At 40.6% G+C, this 15,595-nt stretch overlaps 1 protein-coding gene across 1 annotated transcript in view; it reads right to left on the reverse strand.

Annotated features, from left to right (window-relative positions):
- Positions 1–15,595, reverse strand: part of IGF2R (insulin like growth factor 2 receptor) — a 217,169-nt gene that overhangs the window by 45,202 nt on the left and 156,372 nt on the right. Inside the window, exons 30-35 of the mRNA XM_089673497.1 lie at positions 14,249–14,379; positions 10,336–10,532; positions 6,975–7,101; positions 5,504–5,626; positions 1,403–1,665; positions 1,102–1,311 (exon numbers count right to left, since the gene is read on the reverse strand). Coding sequence (XP_089529623.1) covers positions 1,102–1,311; positions 1,403–1,665; positions 5,504–5,626; positions 6,975–7,101; positions 10,336–10,532; positions 14,249–14,379 — 1,051 coding nt within the window. The remainder of the gene's footprint in view (positions 1–1,101; positions 1,312–1,402; positions 1,666–5,503; positions 5,627–6,974; positions 7,102–10,335; positions 10,533–14,248; positions 14,380–15,595) is intronic.

Below are 15,595 nucleotides of genomic sequence, written 5' to 3' on the forward strand. Positions count from 1 at the left end.
CTTTGGCTTCGAACCAGCATCAATTCAAGTCATCAAGCTCTTTTAAAGAAGCACAAAGAAAGGGGCAATGTTGGGGACCATAGATGCAGTGATCAGCCAACGAAACTTAATCCAGCAGATGAAAGACATCACACAGCATACTGTCTGAAGAAGTCCGGCCAGACGTGGTCTTTATGGAAGAATTGGAGCCAATAAGCAATAACTGATGTGAAAACAAGACTAAATGACTCAACTATGCATGAAAACATAGCAATTGGGGTGCAGAAAATGGCAGCAGGTGCTCTTTTCTGTTGAGTCAAAATTTGAAATATTTGGCAGTAGCAGGAGGTAGCCGAAGGGCTGGACAGCGGTACAATAATGAGTGTCCGCAGGCAACAGTGAAGCATGGTGGGGGTTCCTTAGAGGTTTGGGGCTGCATTTCTGCAAATGGAGTTGAACATTTGGTCAGGATCAATGGTGTCCTTAATGCTGAGAAATACATATAGATACTTATCCATCATGCCATACCATCAGGAAGGCATGTGACTGGCCCCAAATGTATTCTGCAGCCAGACAATAACCCCAAACATACAGCCAATGTAATTTAAGAACTATCTTCAGCGTAGAGAAGAACAAGGGAGTCCTGGAAGTGATGGTTTGGCCCCCATAGAACCCTAATCTCAACATTGAGTCTGTCAGGGATTACCTGAAGAGAAAGAAAGATTTGAGGCAGCCTACATCCACAGAAGATCTGTGGTTAGTTCTCCAAGATGTTTGGAACAACCTACCTGCCAAGTTCCTTCAAAAACTGTGTGAAAGTTTACCTAGGAGAATTGCTATTTTGAAGGCTAAAGGAGGTCACATCAAATATTGATTTGGATTTCTCATATTCATGTACTTTCCATTTAATTAATAAAAAATAAACTATTAACACATCTATTTCTGAAAGCACTCTTTTTTCCAGCAATTTTTCAAACTTTTGTACAGTACTGTACATGATCAAAAAAGTCCTTTACAGATAATAGTGAAAAGTAAGATGCAATTCTGCAGCCTCTAATTAGAACACTAAATTGCACATTTCCCACTTCTACTCCCATTAAAGAAAATGAGATTTATACTTACAATTGGCTCTCCGCTTGATGTTACCCTGCATGCTGCTGCACCTGGCGGACATTTAACACCAACAACTTCATTTAAAGGCTGACATAAACTTATGTAAAAGACTGCAGAATCTGACTCCCCATCGCTCTGCAGGACCTCATAGTAACCCACGTGCTTCATCAAAGGACCAAGATTAATAGTGGAGGTGCCATTCTGCACAGAGCATTCGATCTGGGGAAAATAAAAAAAGGATCAGAAGAAAATGGACAATTGCAGTTTGGATCTGATTATCAAGACATGCTAGGAAAAATATTATACAAACCTTTTTCTCACAGACCAGAGACGTGTGCCATGTGAACTGCCAGGTACATGTGTCTTCACTGAAGGACACAAAGGATGGAAGGCTGCCAGCAGCTGGGTCTGATCCACATACAAAGGTGAAAACACTCTGGTGTTTCAGTGACGGGTTCCTGGTGCACACATCGCCATCTTTATAAACTAGCCTTAGCATCTGATCTGTGTAGGTGAGCTGGCTCTGGGCCTTTCCTGCATTCAAATGCTTTCCACCTTCTGATACGCACACTCCTATAAAACCAAAGAAAAATATTCCAACCTGATATTTCCAAATAATAAAATCATAAGCAAAACCAAATACTATACTTTCAGCTTCTCTGCCCTGGAACTGGTATGCAGCCAAATCATCAGCCATTTTGAAACAGACTGGCTTAAACAAAAAAAAAAAAATATCCAAAATGTATTTTAACCATTTCAAGTCCGGACACTTTCACCCCCCTTCCAGTCCAGGCCAATTTTCAGCTTTCAGTGCTATCATACTTTGGATTACAATTGCGCGGTCATGCAACACTGTACTTATATGACATTTTTAGCATTTTTTTGAGACAGATAATACTTTATTTTGGTGGTATTTATTCATCGCTGGGATTTTTATTTTTTTTTGCTATATAAATGAAAAAGACCAAACATTTTGCAAAAAAAAAAAAAATTATTTTATTAATCTTGGCCAAAATGTATTAATCTATCTTTTTAGTAAAAAAAAAAATCAAAAATAACCCAAATTAGTTTACAAACAAAAATTATAATTTTTCAAAATTAGTTTTTACATTTTTATTTTTCTATATTATTTGTTTTTTTTTTTTACATACTGTCACCCTAACAGTACAGTGTCACCATAGTGGCACTGTACTACTTGTGGGGGGGGGGGAAGATTTATTTTTTTACATTGATTGCTTTTACACTCATAAAAGGCTGTAAAAACAATCAATCATTTCTCCTTATTCCTGGCTGCATTGAGAAATACTGTGAGAGCTGTGATTGGTCACAGCTTGTCACATGGTACAAGGCTGTTGTGAATAGCCTTGTACCATGTGACCTCTGTGATCATTCACAGATTTCACAAGTAGTAAGCAATGATGTCAGGAAGTGACATCTTGTTTGCTACTATTCATGTGATCATTGATTGGCCAATCAGTGATCACATGAATTGGGACCTCACACAGAGGTTCCGTACAGCGATCTGGGACACAGCGGGCACAGATCGTGGCGCTGCACGCTCCCACGGAGCACACAGGCAATGGATGCGGGGGGATGTTTAGAAACGTCCACCCGCATTGGCAGCGCTCCTGTCCAGCCGTTTATCGGCAATGGGCCAGACGGGAAGAGGTTAATGTAGCAATCAAAAAAAAGTCAACATATATACGTAAAACCAACTTCTAAAATGTCATATAAAATTTAAAGTATAACTAAAGCCAAAGCTTTTCTTTCAGCTTTAGATAAAATCGGTAAGGGAACAGAACACCAGTCAGGTTTTATTACTGTCCGTGTCCCAGTTAGGGAGATTCACCTCTCTATTTGTCTTTTTGACTGTTCTCACCAATAGTGAAAGAAACTCCTACATTTTGAGTGGCTACCAGAACAGGGAAAGAAACGAAATCCTCCAATAGGAACACTAGGTCTGGTAACCCTGGTGGCTACCAGGAATTTGCTCTCACTTCCTTTTGTAACTTCGGGCAGTGAAGGAAAAACTCCCTAATGGAGCACATAGTCAGCAGTACATTTCAAAGATGTGAAACTTTAATCAGTCTACTAAAAAGATGTGTTTTTATCGCAGTCTGTGTCGCTATCAGAGGAATTTACTCAAACTCCCTGTTTTAATACCCATCAAATCAACAGATGCCTGGCACCCATTAACTAATTTGCCCCTTTGTATGTTCCTGGTATGTCCAAAGAGTGCGTAGGTTAAAAACGAGCTCACAGCTGCAGTAGTGCAACACCCCATCCCCAAACCCCCATGCTCCCTCGGGAGATCACGGGCTCACCCCTTTCTATTCTGCAACACTGTGAACCAAAAGTGCTAAAAAAGAAAAAAAAATTCCCATCAAATCAACGGATGCATGTCACCCATCAATTAATTTGCCTCTTCGTATGTTCCTGGTATGTCCAAAGAGAGAACAGGTTAAAACAAGCTCGCAACTTCAGTAGCGCAACACCCCATCCCCAAACCCCATGCTCCCTCGGGGGATCATGGGCTCTCCCCTTCCTACTCTGCAACACTTTGAACCAGAAGTGCTAAAAAAAATAAAATAAAGCAATATCCCTAATAGGACACACATAGCAAAAGAAATTTTAAAATCTGACAGGGATCATATTCCTTCCTCCCTAAATTTTAAAAACTTGCCTTCAATTCTTTACATTGTAAAGGAATTTCAAAACTCACTTCTCCATTATTATAAAGAAAAAACGTTATTTTAGCGTTTAAAAATATGGCATTTTCCCTATCGGGACACAGATGCCAAAAAACTAGTAGGGGTCATAATCTTCCCTTACATACACACACAAAAAAAAAAACAAAACACATTTTGCCTTCATTTACTTTAACATTTTAAAGGAATTTTTTATCATATCTTCAGCATTTGTTTTAAAAATTCCGAAACATCGTTGCGTTACTTCCAGTGACGCTGTTATGCCGTACGTTGCGCTCCACCGCAGTGTACAGCAGCCTTCTGGTCCCACTCCATCTGTCAGTTGGCTTCTGGACCTAGGAATTGGACGTCCTGACCCACAGCAGATGCCAGATGACCCGCATGTATTTCTATTGGACTTCGGATGTGCCTTATTTTATCCTTCACAATGTGATTGTTTATTCAGACTATCGTTTGTAATTAAAGTGTTTTACAGTCTGCACTCATTGGCGCCTTTTTTTATTCCTGTTTAATAACACCTGTCGATTCTGTCAAATACTTATGCAGGCACTTCTTGTAATGGGGTGACAACTTTCTGACTCCATCTAATAGTTGTTATACTGTGTTGTTACCCTGTTACACACTCTCCCAATAGGGACTATAAGCAGACATGCAAAGACATTATGAAGGCATGGTCCACCAAAATGCCATGCAACCATCACAGAAGTGTAAGTATGTAGACAAGAAGTGGCTAATAAGAAGCTGAAGAAAGATTAGCAGCATTGAGATGCAGCAAAAGATGAAATAAGTAGAAAAAAAAAATGTATTTTTTTTTAAAAACAATTGTTTTAGGATACACAATGATTTGGCAAATGTAATTTATGTAGGATTTTCAACTAATTTTAGGGTACGTTCACACCAACTGCATGCTAAAATAACCCATTTTAGTCAAACTGGACTATAAGGAACTGTTCTCGAACACACTTTTGCTAACCATCCCACAGTGATCAATGGAGAGTTCTGTGCTCCAGCAAACCATACCAGACCACAAGTGAACCATGCCTGGGACCACCTGGAAGAGGTTGTCCTCTTAACCAATCCTGGGTGTGGCTTGAAGCACTCACACTAAACAAATGAGCCAGACTTGAACCTAGTATTTACAAGAAAACTGGATGAAAAAAAAATAACTGCTTTTGAGGCAATTGCCCGATAATATAATCGTTAATGCTCACTTTTTAAGAGCAAATCATGACAGTTCATGCAAAGTTATCCGAAGGGACAAGCACGAACATTTTTCTCGTATGGTAATGGAACAGTTTATAGTACAGTATTCATTGTAAAAAAAAAAAGCAAAAAAATCAAGGGACCAAGACTACGCATGCTCAGAAAAGACAGAATATATTACAATATAAAACATTACATCACTTCCAAAGCTGTATTCTGTCATACAAGAATTTTCAAAACTTTAGTTGATATGAAACTAGCATCCAAAGCAAAAAAAAAAAAAAAAAAAAAAAAGGAAAAGAAATCCCGGACAATCATTTATCTAATATTCTCAATTCTTATTGTGTGTAAAAGGCTAAATGGTGTGAACCGTACCAGGGAATTGTTAAAGTGCCAGTGTGAGTGCACCTAGAATGCATCTGGTGTCCGTCATGTAGCACATTAGAAAAGAACATTCACTGTCACCCACTTTCCATTCAGGGAATTTTAAAAAAACTTACCCGCTGCAGCATCACAGAACTCAGGCTTAACAGCACTGCAAATATTTAATTTTATTGATCTTTCACGATCCTTAATAACATAACCCTCTTTACTTGATAATGTTGAGAGATCAAAGAGATAACCTGGAAAAAGACAGTTACATTAGTCGCATACAACTAATGAGAAAATACTAAGATGGTATGCAACTGTTTATATACAACAGTGTAAGTTACCAAATCCTGTTACTATGTCTTGCACAGGCCTCAAACACAAAAAAGAGGATTTGGCTAAGTCAGGGAATGTACATTCATTTTTTTTTCTATGTCACACACGCTCCCCCTCCCAGACACTGCAGCTCACAGTGAGGGATTTCAGCAACAGAGGCGGTGCTGTCCATCCAGAAAGCAGTGGGCAGGACTAAGTGTGATCAGGTGCTGAATGATGGTGGTGAATCAATCAGTAACAGTGCACTGAAGGTAAACTCTGCTTATATATTTTATCTGTCATAAGCTTTAAGTGGTTCTAAGTAAGTATATGCATTCTATGCATTAAAGGAGAAGTAGAGCCAAAGCTCTTTTGGTCTTAATTCTCTTGTGGGACACAGGAGTGCACTCAGTTCTACACTCCTGTGACTAGTTTTCACCAGAACGTAGGCTAAAGGCCGCTGTCGACTGACATCACAAAACTAGTGTCGGCACTGGAAAAGATCCCAACTTCAATGTCAGGATGCACCCAGATGCCTGGATTGGCAGTTCGCTTAGCCTCTCAGCATACCACTGACAGCTTGAGCCAGCTGCTCCCACCCCCTGGACAGCCCAACACTTCAGTGAGCGCTGGAGGGCAGAGCAGAGAGTCAGTGACAGAGTCACTAGCTCTCTCCTCACTAAAGACTGAGAGATGAGTGATCAGCGATGTCTAATCACTCAGTTCACAGTCTTAGAAACAGAGGGGACAAATGCAGCATGGATCAATGCAGCATCCACTTAGCGGAGTACGAATGTGTTTTGTTTTTTTTTGTTTTTTAATTCCCAAACCTTTCTGTATCAGTCCAGCACTGTGCTTGTCTGCAGGACTTCTCCAGGGTCTCACAGGCTTGGCTGAGAGCAGCAGGAACCACTGGCTCCTGCTGCTGTCAGTCAAATCCAGTGAGGAGAGAGTGGGAGACGCGGCTGAGCCACATTGTGTGCGTCAATGGATGCACATAAGCCCAACTCAGGAGCGAGCCTGCACATGTGCCACTTTAGGATGCAGCTTCCTATAGTGGCACACACAGAGGAAGAATCTATGTAAAGTGCTGGTGGGGGATTGCAGAGGAGGTAGTTCAGGGCTTCTCTGTGCAATATCACTGAACACAGCAGGTAAATAATAACATGTATTTTATATTAGGAAAAAAAAATACTTTACAAACGCTTTTAAATGCCAGTTTTTGGGACCCTGTAATTTATTACAACGCATCCACACATAACTGGCTATTTCTATGTACAGCTTTACCTGTTGTAGGGTTTGTAACTCTGCAGTCATCATGTGTGTTTATCTTCAGTTCACAGGCAGTAGGTGTATTCCACAAAAAGTTGTAGTCGCAATCTTCTAAGGCTGTAATCAGCTGAGGCTTGGAAAACTGACAACATTTAAAGTCAAAGTTATCATCACTATAACACAACCTTTGAGAAAACACAACGCGTACCATCATCACAGCTTTGAAAATGACAAATGACACATAGGTGGCAGAGACATGACACCCATGCCGGTAGTAGTGATAGGAGTCTCACTGATGGTGGTAAAGAAAGCAAGTATAGCAGGAGCTGTAGTATCGAGTGAAATTACAAGGAGTGAATTTCACATATTTAAGGAAAACATGCACCAATTACCGTATTTTTCGCTCCATAAAAGGCACTTTGCTTCCCCCCCAAAAAATGGGGGGAAATGTCTGTGCGTCTTATGGAGCGAATATGGAGCTGCTGGCACGGTATTCCTGCTGCGTCAGAATACCGGGCCTGCCACTTGGCTCTTCTCAGCAGCAGAACCTTACCTGTTCCTCGGTCCAGCGGTGTCCTCACGGTCTTCTCTCCCGGCGCTGGCATCTTTAGCATGGGCACCCAGCTGTGACAGCTTGCAGCTTCACAGCCGGGTGCCCACTGCGCATGTGCGAGAAGCGCTGCGCTTTGCGAATGGCCCGGCAGCCTTCTGGGACCTGTCACGTGTCCCAAAAGACGAGGAGGGAGGACAACTCTGCAGAAGTGGAAGCAGGTACCTGTTAAATACAGGTACACGCTCCCCTTCCCCAAAGATCCGCAGTCTCTGGTCATCCCCTGTACTGTGTCCGCAGTCTCTGGTCATCCCCTGTAGTGTGTGTGCAGTCTCTGGTCATCTCCTGTACTGTGCCCGCAGTCTCCGGTCATCTCCTGTACTGTGCCCGCAGTCTCCGGTCATCTCCTGTACTGTGCCCGCAGTCTCCGGTCATCTCCTGTACTGTGCCCGCAGTCTCCGGTCATCTCCTGTACTGTGCCCGCAGTCTCCGGTCATCTCCTGTACTGTGCCCGCAGTCTCCGGTCATCTCCTGTACTGTGCCCGCAGTCTCCGGTCATCTCCTGTACTGTGCCCGCAGTCTCCGGTCATCTCCTGTACTGTGCCCGCAGTCTCCGGTCATCTCCTGTACTGTGCCCGCAGTCTCCGGTCTTCTCCTGTACTGTGCCCGCAGTCTCCGGTCTTCTCCTGTACTGTGCCCGCAGTCTCCGGTCATCTCCTGTACTGTGCCCGCAGTCTCCGGTCATCTCCTGTACTGTGTCCGCAGTCTCCGGTCATCTCCTGTACTGTGTCCGCAGTCTCTGGTCATCTCCTGTACTGTGTCCGCAGTCTCTGGTCATCTCCTGTACTGTGTCTGCAGTCTCTGGTCATCTCCTGTACTGTGTCTGCAGTCTCTGGTCATCTCCTGTACTGTGTCTGCAGTCTCTGGTCATCTCCTGTACTATGTCTGCAGTCTCTGGTCATCTCCTGTACTATGTCTGCAGTCCATTGGTTCAGAATATTTTTTTCTTGTGTTCCTCCTCTATAGAGCAAAAAATACAGCAATTAAACTTCAGGAGTTAAACACATATGCATTCAAATGATGGTGCTTTAAAGTGAACTTGTTACTCTTTAGATGCTTTAATATAGGTGACAATATGGCAACAAATGGTGAATGCAAGTACCTTCTAAATGTCCATGAGTACTCATACATGAATACTTGGAGTCTGTTATTTATTTCAGATCTATGCTGCAATCCAGCATAATAAAAAAAAAAAAAAAAAACAAAACACCTGTGCACTGTGTCTAATACAAACCATAATTGCTGCTCTCTCCTTGTGTAGGGTGACTGATCTGGCACTCGCCTCTTCTTGTAGTTTTCTGTAGTCAGACTGTAATGGGTAAATCAGCTTGGTCCCTCCCACAACTCTTTTCTCTGCACCCACTATGTGCATCCCAATGGTGAGGTTACGGCTAGCTACTTTTGCAAGGTATTATCTGGGTTTGCATGAGGCTATTGAGTAATATAATTAAATAAAATGTTCTGTACAATGCCACACCATTCACAAATCATATAGCGACTATGATATTGGACTTCTGAAGGGTGGAAATGGGTTAGTTCCAGTAGGGCTAAGGCCTCCTACTGACCTAAAAAAGTGGAGGCTCCAGTACAAAGACGACAAAAGCCTGAGGGAACTCAAATTATTTGATTGAAAAGATTTAGAAGATGCAGTCGTTAGCTTGCTGTTGGTTTGTAGAGCTTCCAGATAAATGTGATCAGGATGGCTCTAGAGATCGATTTTATGGGGTTCTGAAGGTGTGCACCAAAGTTTCCATAGAGAGAACATGTCCTCAATTTAAACATGCAGGGTAGGGCAAGCATGTGTACGTAAACATAAATAAATTGTACCACACAAGAGGTATCACCATGAATGCCGGAGTGAGAGCAAGAATTCTAAACCCATAATTCACGGTGATCTCTAAACTGAAATGTTTTGGGTACCTTCGTTTTATGCCATTTCATGGGCATGCCAAATTTTAAGGCTTGACGTGTTTGGTGTTTATTTACTAATTGCAACCCCATCTTTGACCCTAATAGAAAAAAAAAAAATATGTATACTATTGCGTTTGCACTAAAACTCATTTAGTGTATTTTTTCCTGAAAATTCTGTATGCGTTAAAAAGCTGTGCAAATATGGTGCGACATGAAAAATTGCATCCACCACCATTTTATTCTCCACGGACTCTGCATTTCTTGTTAAAAATTATTTAAATTTCCCAAACTGAAAACATACTATGATGTGTGTAAAAAATGGAAAGTAACAGACATGCGTTTAAGCTGTAGCCACTGCCCTTATCCTCAAAAGAGAACCAATAACAGCAAAGCTCATTAGGCCTTGTGGACAGGGGCAGAAAAAAAAAATGTTTTTTGCCAACACGAACATTTTTTTTTTTTTTTTTTAATGGTGAATTTTTCTGCCAGCTTCTAGCAGAACAATCCAGCATACACAGGAATATTGTGCACACTGGGTATTTAGGCCCTTGGCATCTAGGATACAATGCATGAGGTTAGGCAGCCAGCAGACCAGCTCAAGGGACCTCCGACTTTCATACTAAAAAGTCATACTCAAGTACATGAAGCAGAAATTAGGGGACAAATATAGCTAGAGAACTTTGCAAATAAAAACGTTATGACTAAATACTGTGCTGTGACTGTTTCTAATTAAAACAATGGTTCCAGATTATGGGATAAGCCAGTGTTCAGAAGAAATCCGTCTGGAAAAAGTACATACTATATGACTAAATGCTAAGGCTGTAATAAATTAAAAGATGAAGGCGCAAGACTTACAGCTTGGTTTGGATCGCACTTGAAACGTATAGTGGCTGTCCTGTTTCTTAAACCATCAGGACAACGGTCTCCATTTGTATACCGGAGGACAGCAACACCATTGTCCCATCTAGGACCGGATGAAGGCTCTCCCAAACTGATAGCCTTTGTACCATCAATCAGACACGCAGCAGCACCATATCGACAGGAGGCTGGTCCTAAGTAAAATGAAAAATCGGGAAGATTAGAGACCCTTTAAAATTTCAACCTAATATGATCTAAATGCCAAACATATTTGTTGCGCTCAAGCTGGTTTATGCTATAAAACTTTCCTTTTTGAAAGTCATGTTTGCACATTTTCTATGCAGTTCATGCATTACCGTTAAAACTAAGCAAGCAGGACTTTTTTTTTTTTTTTTTTTTTTTTTAACTGCACCCAAAGACACCTAATGACAAGATAACAAAGAGAAGCAAGGGCTTAAAGTGGAACTTCACTCTTTCAATCAACCGACTATTTTGAATCCTTACGCTGCTAGCAAGTAAATAGAAAGGAAAGTATATGATATTCACTTGTTTAAAACGTTTTGCTACATTTCTTCAGTTACTTTCTAGTTTCCATGCATAGGCAAATGATATCATACATTCCAGGAGTCCTCAGGAGGGGAGAAGGGGTTTTCTCATCTAAGCATGCCTGAGCTAAAGGCAGATAGATTCCAGGATGTAAATGGCACACAAATCATCGGGCAGCACAGTGGCTAAATGGTTAGCACTTCCGTCTGGCAGTGCTAGGGTCATTTCGAATCCCAACCACGGCACCACCTTCTTGGAGTTTGCATGGTCTCCCTGTGCCTGCATGGGTTTCCTCTGGTTACTCCAAAAACATGCTGGTAGGTTAATGGATCCTGTCTAAGTGGCCCTAGTATGTATGAATGTGAGTTAGGGACCTTACATTGTACACCCCTTGAGGGTTAAGGGGTGCGTGTGTGTGTAAAAGTGTTGCGTAAAGTGCTATATACACCCCTTGAGGGTTAGGTGTGTGTGCGTGTGTGTGTGTGTAAAAGTGTTGCGTAAAGTGCTATACAAGTGCCTGAAATAAATAAAAAAATCTGCCCTTACCTATTCTGGCCACTGCCAGAAATGCTAGGGGTGTTTTGTAATGTGATTTCTCAGCAAAATACAGCATGCAGACATGGATGGATGGGGGAGTTTACTTTCAATATTAAAAAATGAATTTAATGACGCTTTTTGTTTGTGGTCAGATACAGTGTAGTTCCACTTTAACTTAGAAAATTTTGGAGAAGTAAAAGAGCCTCTGAACATTAAACTGGGGAGACTTCGTGTTCAATATTTACTGTACATACTTTACAATACATAAAAATATACTGTTGTCAGTAATACAAATTGAATGCTGCCCAAAAAGGAACCAATGATGCCCATAAATGAACCAACTGTGTGATTTCTAAAGTCTAAAAGTGTGAATGTACAACCCGAACACCAGCGACACATTTCGACTTGCAAATGGGGGAGTTTAAAATGACCTGTCGAGCCACATTTTTAGCACCCATGTTGCTGAGGTTGCTCCTAAAGCAAGTGGTGAGAGGGAATCTTTCAATGGGGACACCTTTTCTAGGTACAATTGAGTAAGAAGGAGATTTGTAAAGTAGGGGAAATCCAAATTTGTAGAGTTGCCACAAGAAGAAGTAGTGGGGGGATTCTTTCAACCTGCATAATTGTCTTGGTGACTTCTAAGAAAGGAAATTCTTATTCATAAAGATTTCCCATCACTGACTCTTGAATCTCCAGGGCAGGAAATGAAGGGAGATATCCCCAGTGGGACACATACTGTATATTTTATTTAAAAAAAAAAACCCACACCTTTTCTACTCTATCCAAAACAAAATGTTGGATAATATATCTACATACATACATATACACACGCACACATACACACACATATATACACAAGCTTTACCCGCTTTTGGTAAAAGGTTATTTTATGGGTTGGCAAATAATTAGAAGATAATTATTTAGATTGGAGTCTGCCTTTTTCAATGTCAATAACAAGGGGAAGTTCCTAAAATGTTTCATTTGTAATAATTTAAACTGGTACTAAACACACACTGTTCGAGTTACATTACCCCTTCTCTTTCTTGTATGTGAATGAAGGCACTGTAATTTTTTTTTATTAATCAAAATAACAGTACCTTTTTACCCCAATGGATATACAGCTGTCATATGACCCCGCTCTTTCCCAGCCTATCTGCAGGGAAACAGTGGCAGGAGGAACTTCTAGTCCTCTGCTACTGGTCACATGTTCAAAATAAAATATGGAATAGAGTAAAAACAAATAATGAATATAAAATGGATTTAAACTGTAATACAAATATAAATTTTAAATCAAATCGTTATTGTTTTTTGGCAATAACATGGTGTGGGCAGATTTCTGCCAGTCACCGGCTGTGTCACACACTCTCTAGCCTATGCCTTAGGGCTCATGTACACTGCAGCACCTAAAACGGACATTCAGGAGCTGTTCAGAGTTTTTTTCAGCAGCCCCTGAACTCTCCTTTATGTTTACAGGCAGTTTACAGGCAGTTGAGTTTACAGCCTTTTTTTTTTTTTAAACACACCAAACTTTAAAAGCGTTTGCGTTTAGAGGCTTTTTTTTAACTGTTCCATGTCCAGATGCTGTCCAGAGCCTTTTTTCATCAGAAATGCATGCAAAGTGTTTTCCATGTATTCAAATGGACCTAGTACACCAGCGCAGTCAGTTCCAGGTTTTGCATGAAGGAAAAAATGGTGGAACGTACTGCATTATTCTCATGATGGGATCCATACTGAATACAACCAAAAAAGACAGGTCATCTCAACACATACTGCTCTCTCTGCTTCTGCTCTCTTTATTTCTCCCAAAATGTCTGAAATAGTTAAATTTGTACTGTTTTTCAGTGCATTCTGGGCATTTGGGAAGGTCTCCTGAGGTTATCTTTTAAAAACACTTCTAAACGCAAAAACACGCATAAACGCGGTATACAAATGTGGCTAAACTGTCTTTTTTAACCTACGTTTTCCAGCAGTCAATTTCAGAAGAGTTTTCCAAATGCCCCGTATACATGAGCCCTAAAACTAGCTGTTTTCCCAGTGTAAAGAAAATCAGGTAAAAGGACTCATGTACACTGCAGCTCCTAAACTGACTTTCTGTATTTTTTTCAGCAGCCCCTGAACTCTCCCTAATCTTTTCCTATGTGTCCATGTACACAGTTGTTTACAGGCAGTTGAGTTTACAGTTGTTTTTTTGAACACACCAAATTTGCGCTCAGGAGTAGATTTTACCAGCATTCCAAACGCTTGTAATATGGAACAGAGGGGAGGGATAGAGTACACCAGAATGTTTTTTTGCAGAATACAGAAAACTAATGCCATAGTGACTGAATGAGTACGAACAACATGTAATACAACATTTATTAATAGTTTTTAGTGATGTGAGTTTGGTGACACTTTAAGAAAGCTATCTCTTTGAGGACAGCTTTAAACAATCACAAGGTGATATATATATATATTTATATATAAATGTTTTTCCAACTTGATGACCAATGGCAGGCTGTGCTTTCAATGAAGAGCCTTTCCCTTTTTCGGAGAGAAAGAAACATGTTATTTACAGCGCAAAGACAAGAAAATATCTTATCCATGACTGCCTTATAGGGGAATTAGCTGTTGTGCAACCACTACAAAAATAGGCAGAATGGCCATGTATTCACATTTTGAGTAATAATGTGCCAATACTGCAAACATGTAAAAAGGTAAGTGCATTTTATCGGTTTTATCTCATTTAGCTTAAAAAAAGATGAATCCACAAGACTGCTAATCAAGCTGTTGATAAACTGTGTAAATCAAATCATTTCACTAAAGGCCATGTATGTTTAAATGATCTTACCAGATTTTAGCACTAAAGGCTTGCAAATATTTAGAAGGTACTTTTGCTTTGAGCCAGACAGAATTTCAGCTTCCCAGTTGTCAGTGTAATGCGACAGTGAAGACAAGTCATATGAATTCCCATCAGTGTCCCTTCAGGGTGAATTAAAAAGAATTGAAAGAAAGCATTACTAACATATTAAAAACAAAAGGAAACCATGAAAGTATTTTAAAAATTAAAATGATAAATGTCACTTAATGATTTCGTCCAGCATCACCACGGTTTCCTAATGTACGTTGTAAATAATGACCCCATAATGATTTTACTGCAGTAGAGAGCATGTATACCTAAATATTTTACCAAACCATATATCTATCTATCTATCTATCTATCGAGTATATTTTACAGAAATGAAGACTGAAATCAACCATTTGCCCTCCACAGGATTTACCCCCCTTCCTGACCAGGCCATTTGTTTGCGATATGGTGCCGCGTTACTTTAACTTACAATTGCGTGGTCATGCAACACTGCACCCAAATTAAATTTATGCCCTTTTTTTTACCCATAAATAGAGCTTTCTTTCGGTGGTATTTGATCGCCTCTGTGTATTTTTTTTTTGCGCTATAAACAAAAAAGACCAACAATTTTGAAAAAAACAAACAAACAATATTTTACAATTTTTGCTATAAAACAAATATAAAACTATAAAAACAAAAATTTTTTTTTAAAAATCAAGTTTCGGCATAAATTTAGGCCAAAACGTGTTCTGCCTTATGTCTCAATATGTGTAAATGAATTGGTTTACGTGAAAGTCATAGCGTCTACAAATGGCGGAATTTCTACTGGATTTTTTTTTTATGCTAGTAATGTCGGCGATCAGCGACTTTTAGCAGGACTGCGGCGGGCATTCTGACACTGGGGAGAGTTTACGGTCACTGACATCCCCAGTGGCACTAATACAGTAATCGGTGCTAATAAAAAGCACTGACACTGTACTAATTATGCTGGTCAGGAAGCGTTTAACATCTGGGGTGATCAAAGGGTTAACTGTGTGCTGTTTAACATCTGGGGTGATCAAAGGGTTAACTGTGTGCTGTTTTACTAAGTGTGTGTTTTACTATGCAAGCATGTGGCTTTGTATTGCTCTGCTGACAGGAGAGAGATCTGTATTGTTTACATAAAGACCTCTCCCCTGTCAGTGTTCCTCGGCGATCGTCAGGTGCCAGCGGGGAATCTCCGGCCGGGACATGGTGATCAACAGCTGTAGCCGCCAATCGTGGCGCGGGTAGGGCAGCACGCGCCCCCCATACCCGGAAATGCAAAACCGCGAAATCATGTATATATACCCTGCCGCCCTGTAGCAGTAG

Source organism: Staurois parvus, unplaced genomic scaffold (genome assembly GCF_062004578.1).
Source record: "Staurois parvus isolate SC_StPar_1 unplaced genomic scaffold, SC_StPar_1.0 ptg000139l, whole genome shotgun sequence".
Taxonomy (NCBI): Eukaryota; Metazoa; Chordata; class Amphibia; order Anura; family Ranidae; genus Staurois; species Staurois parvus.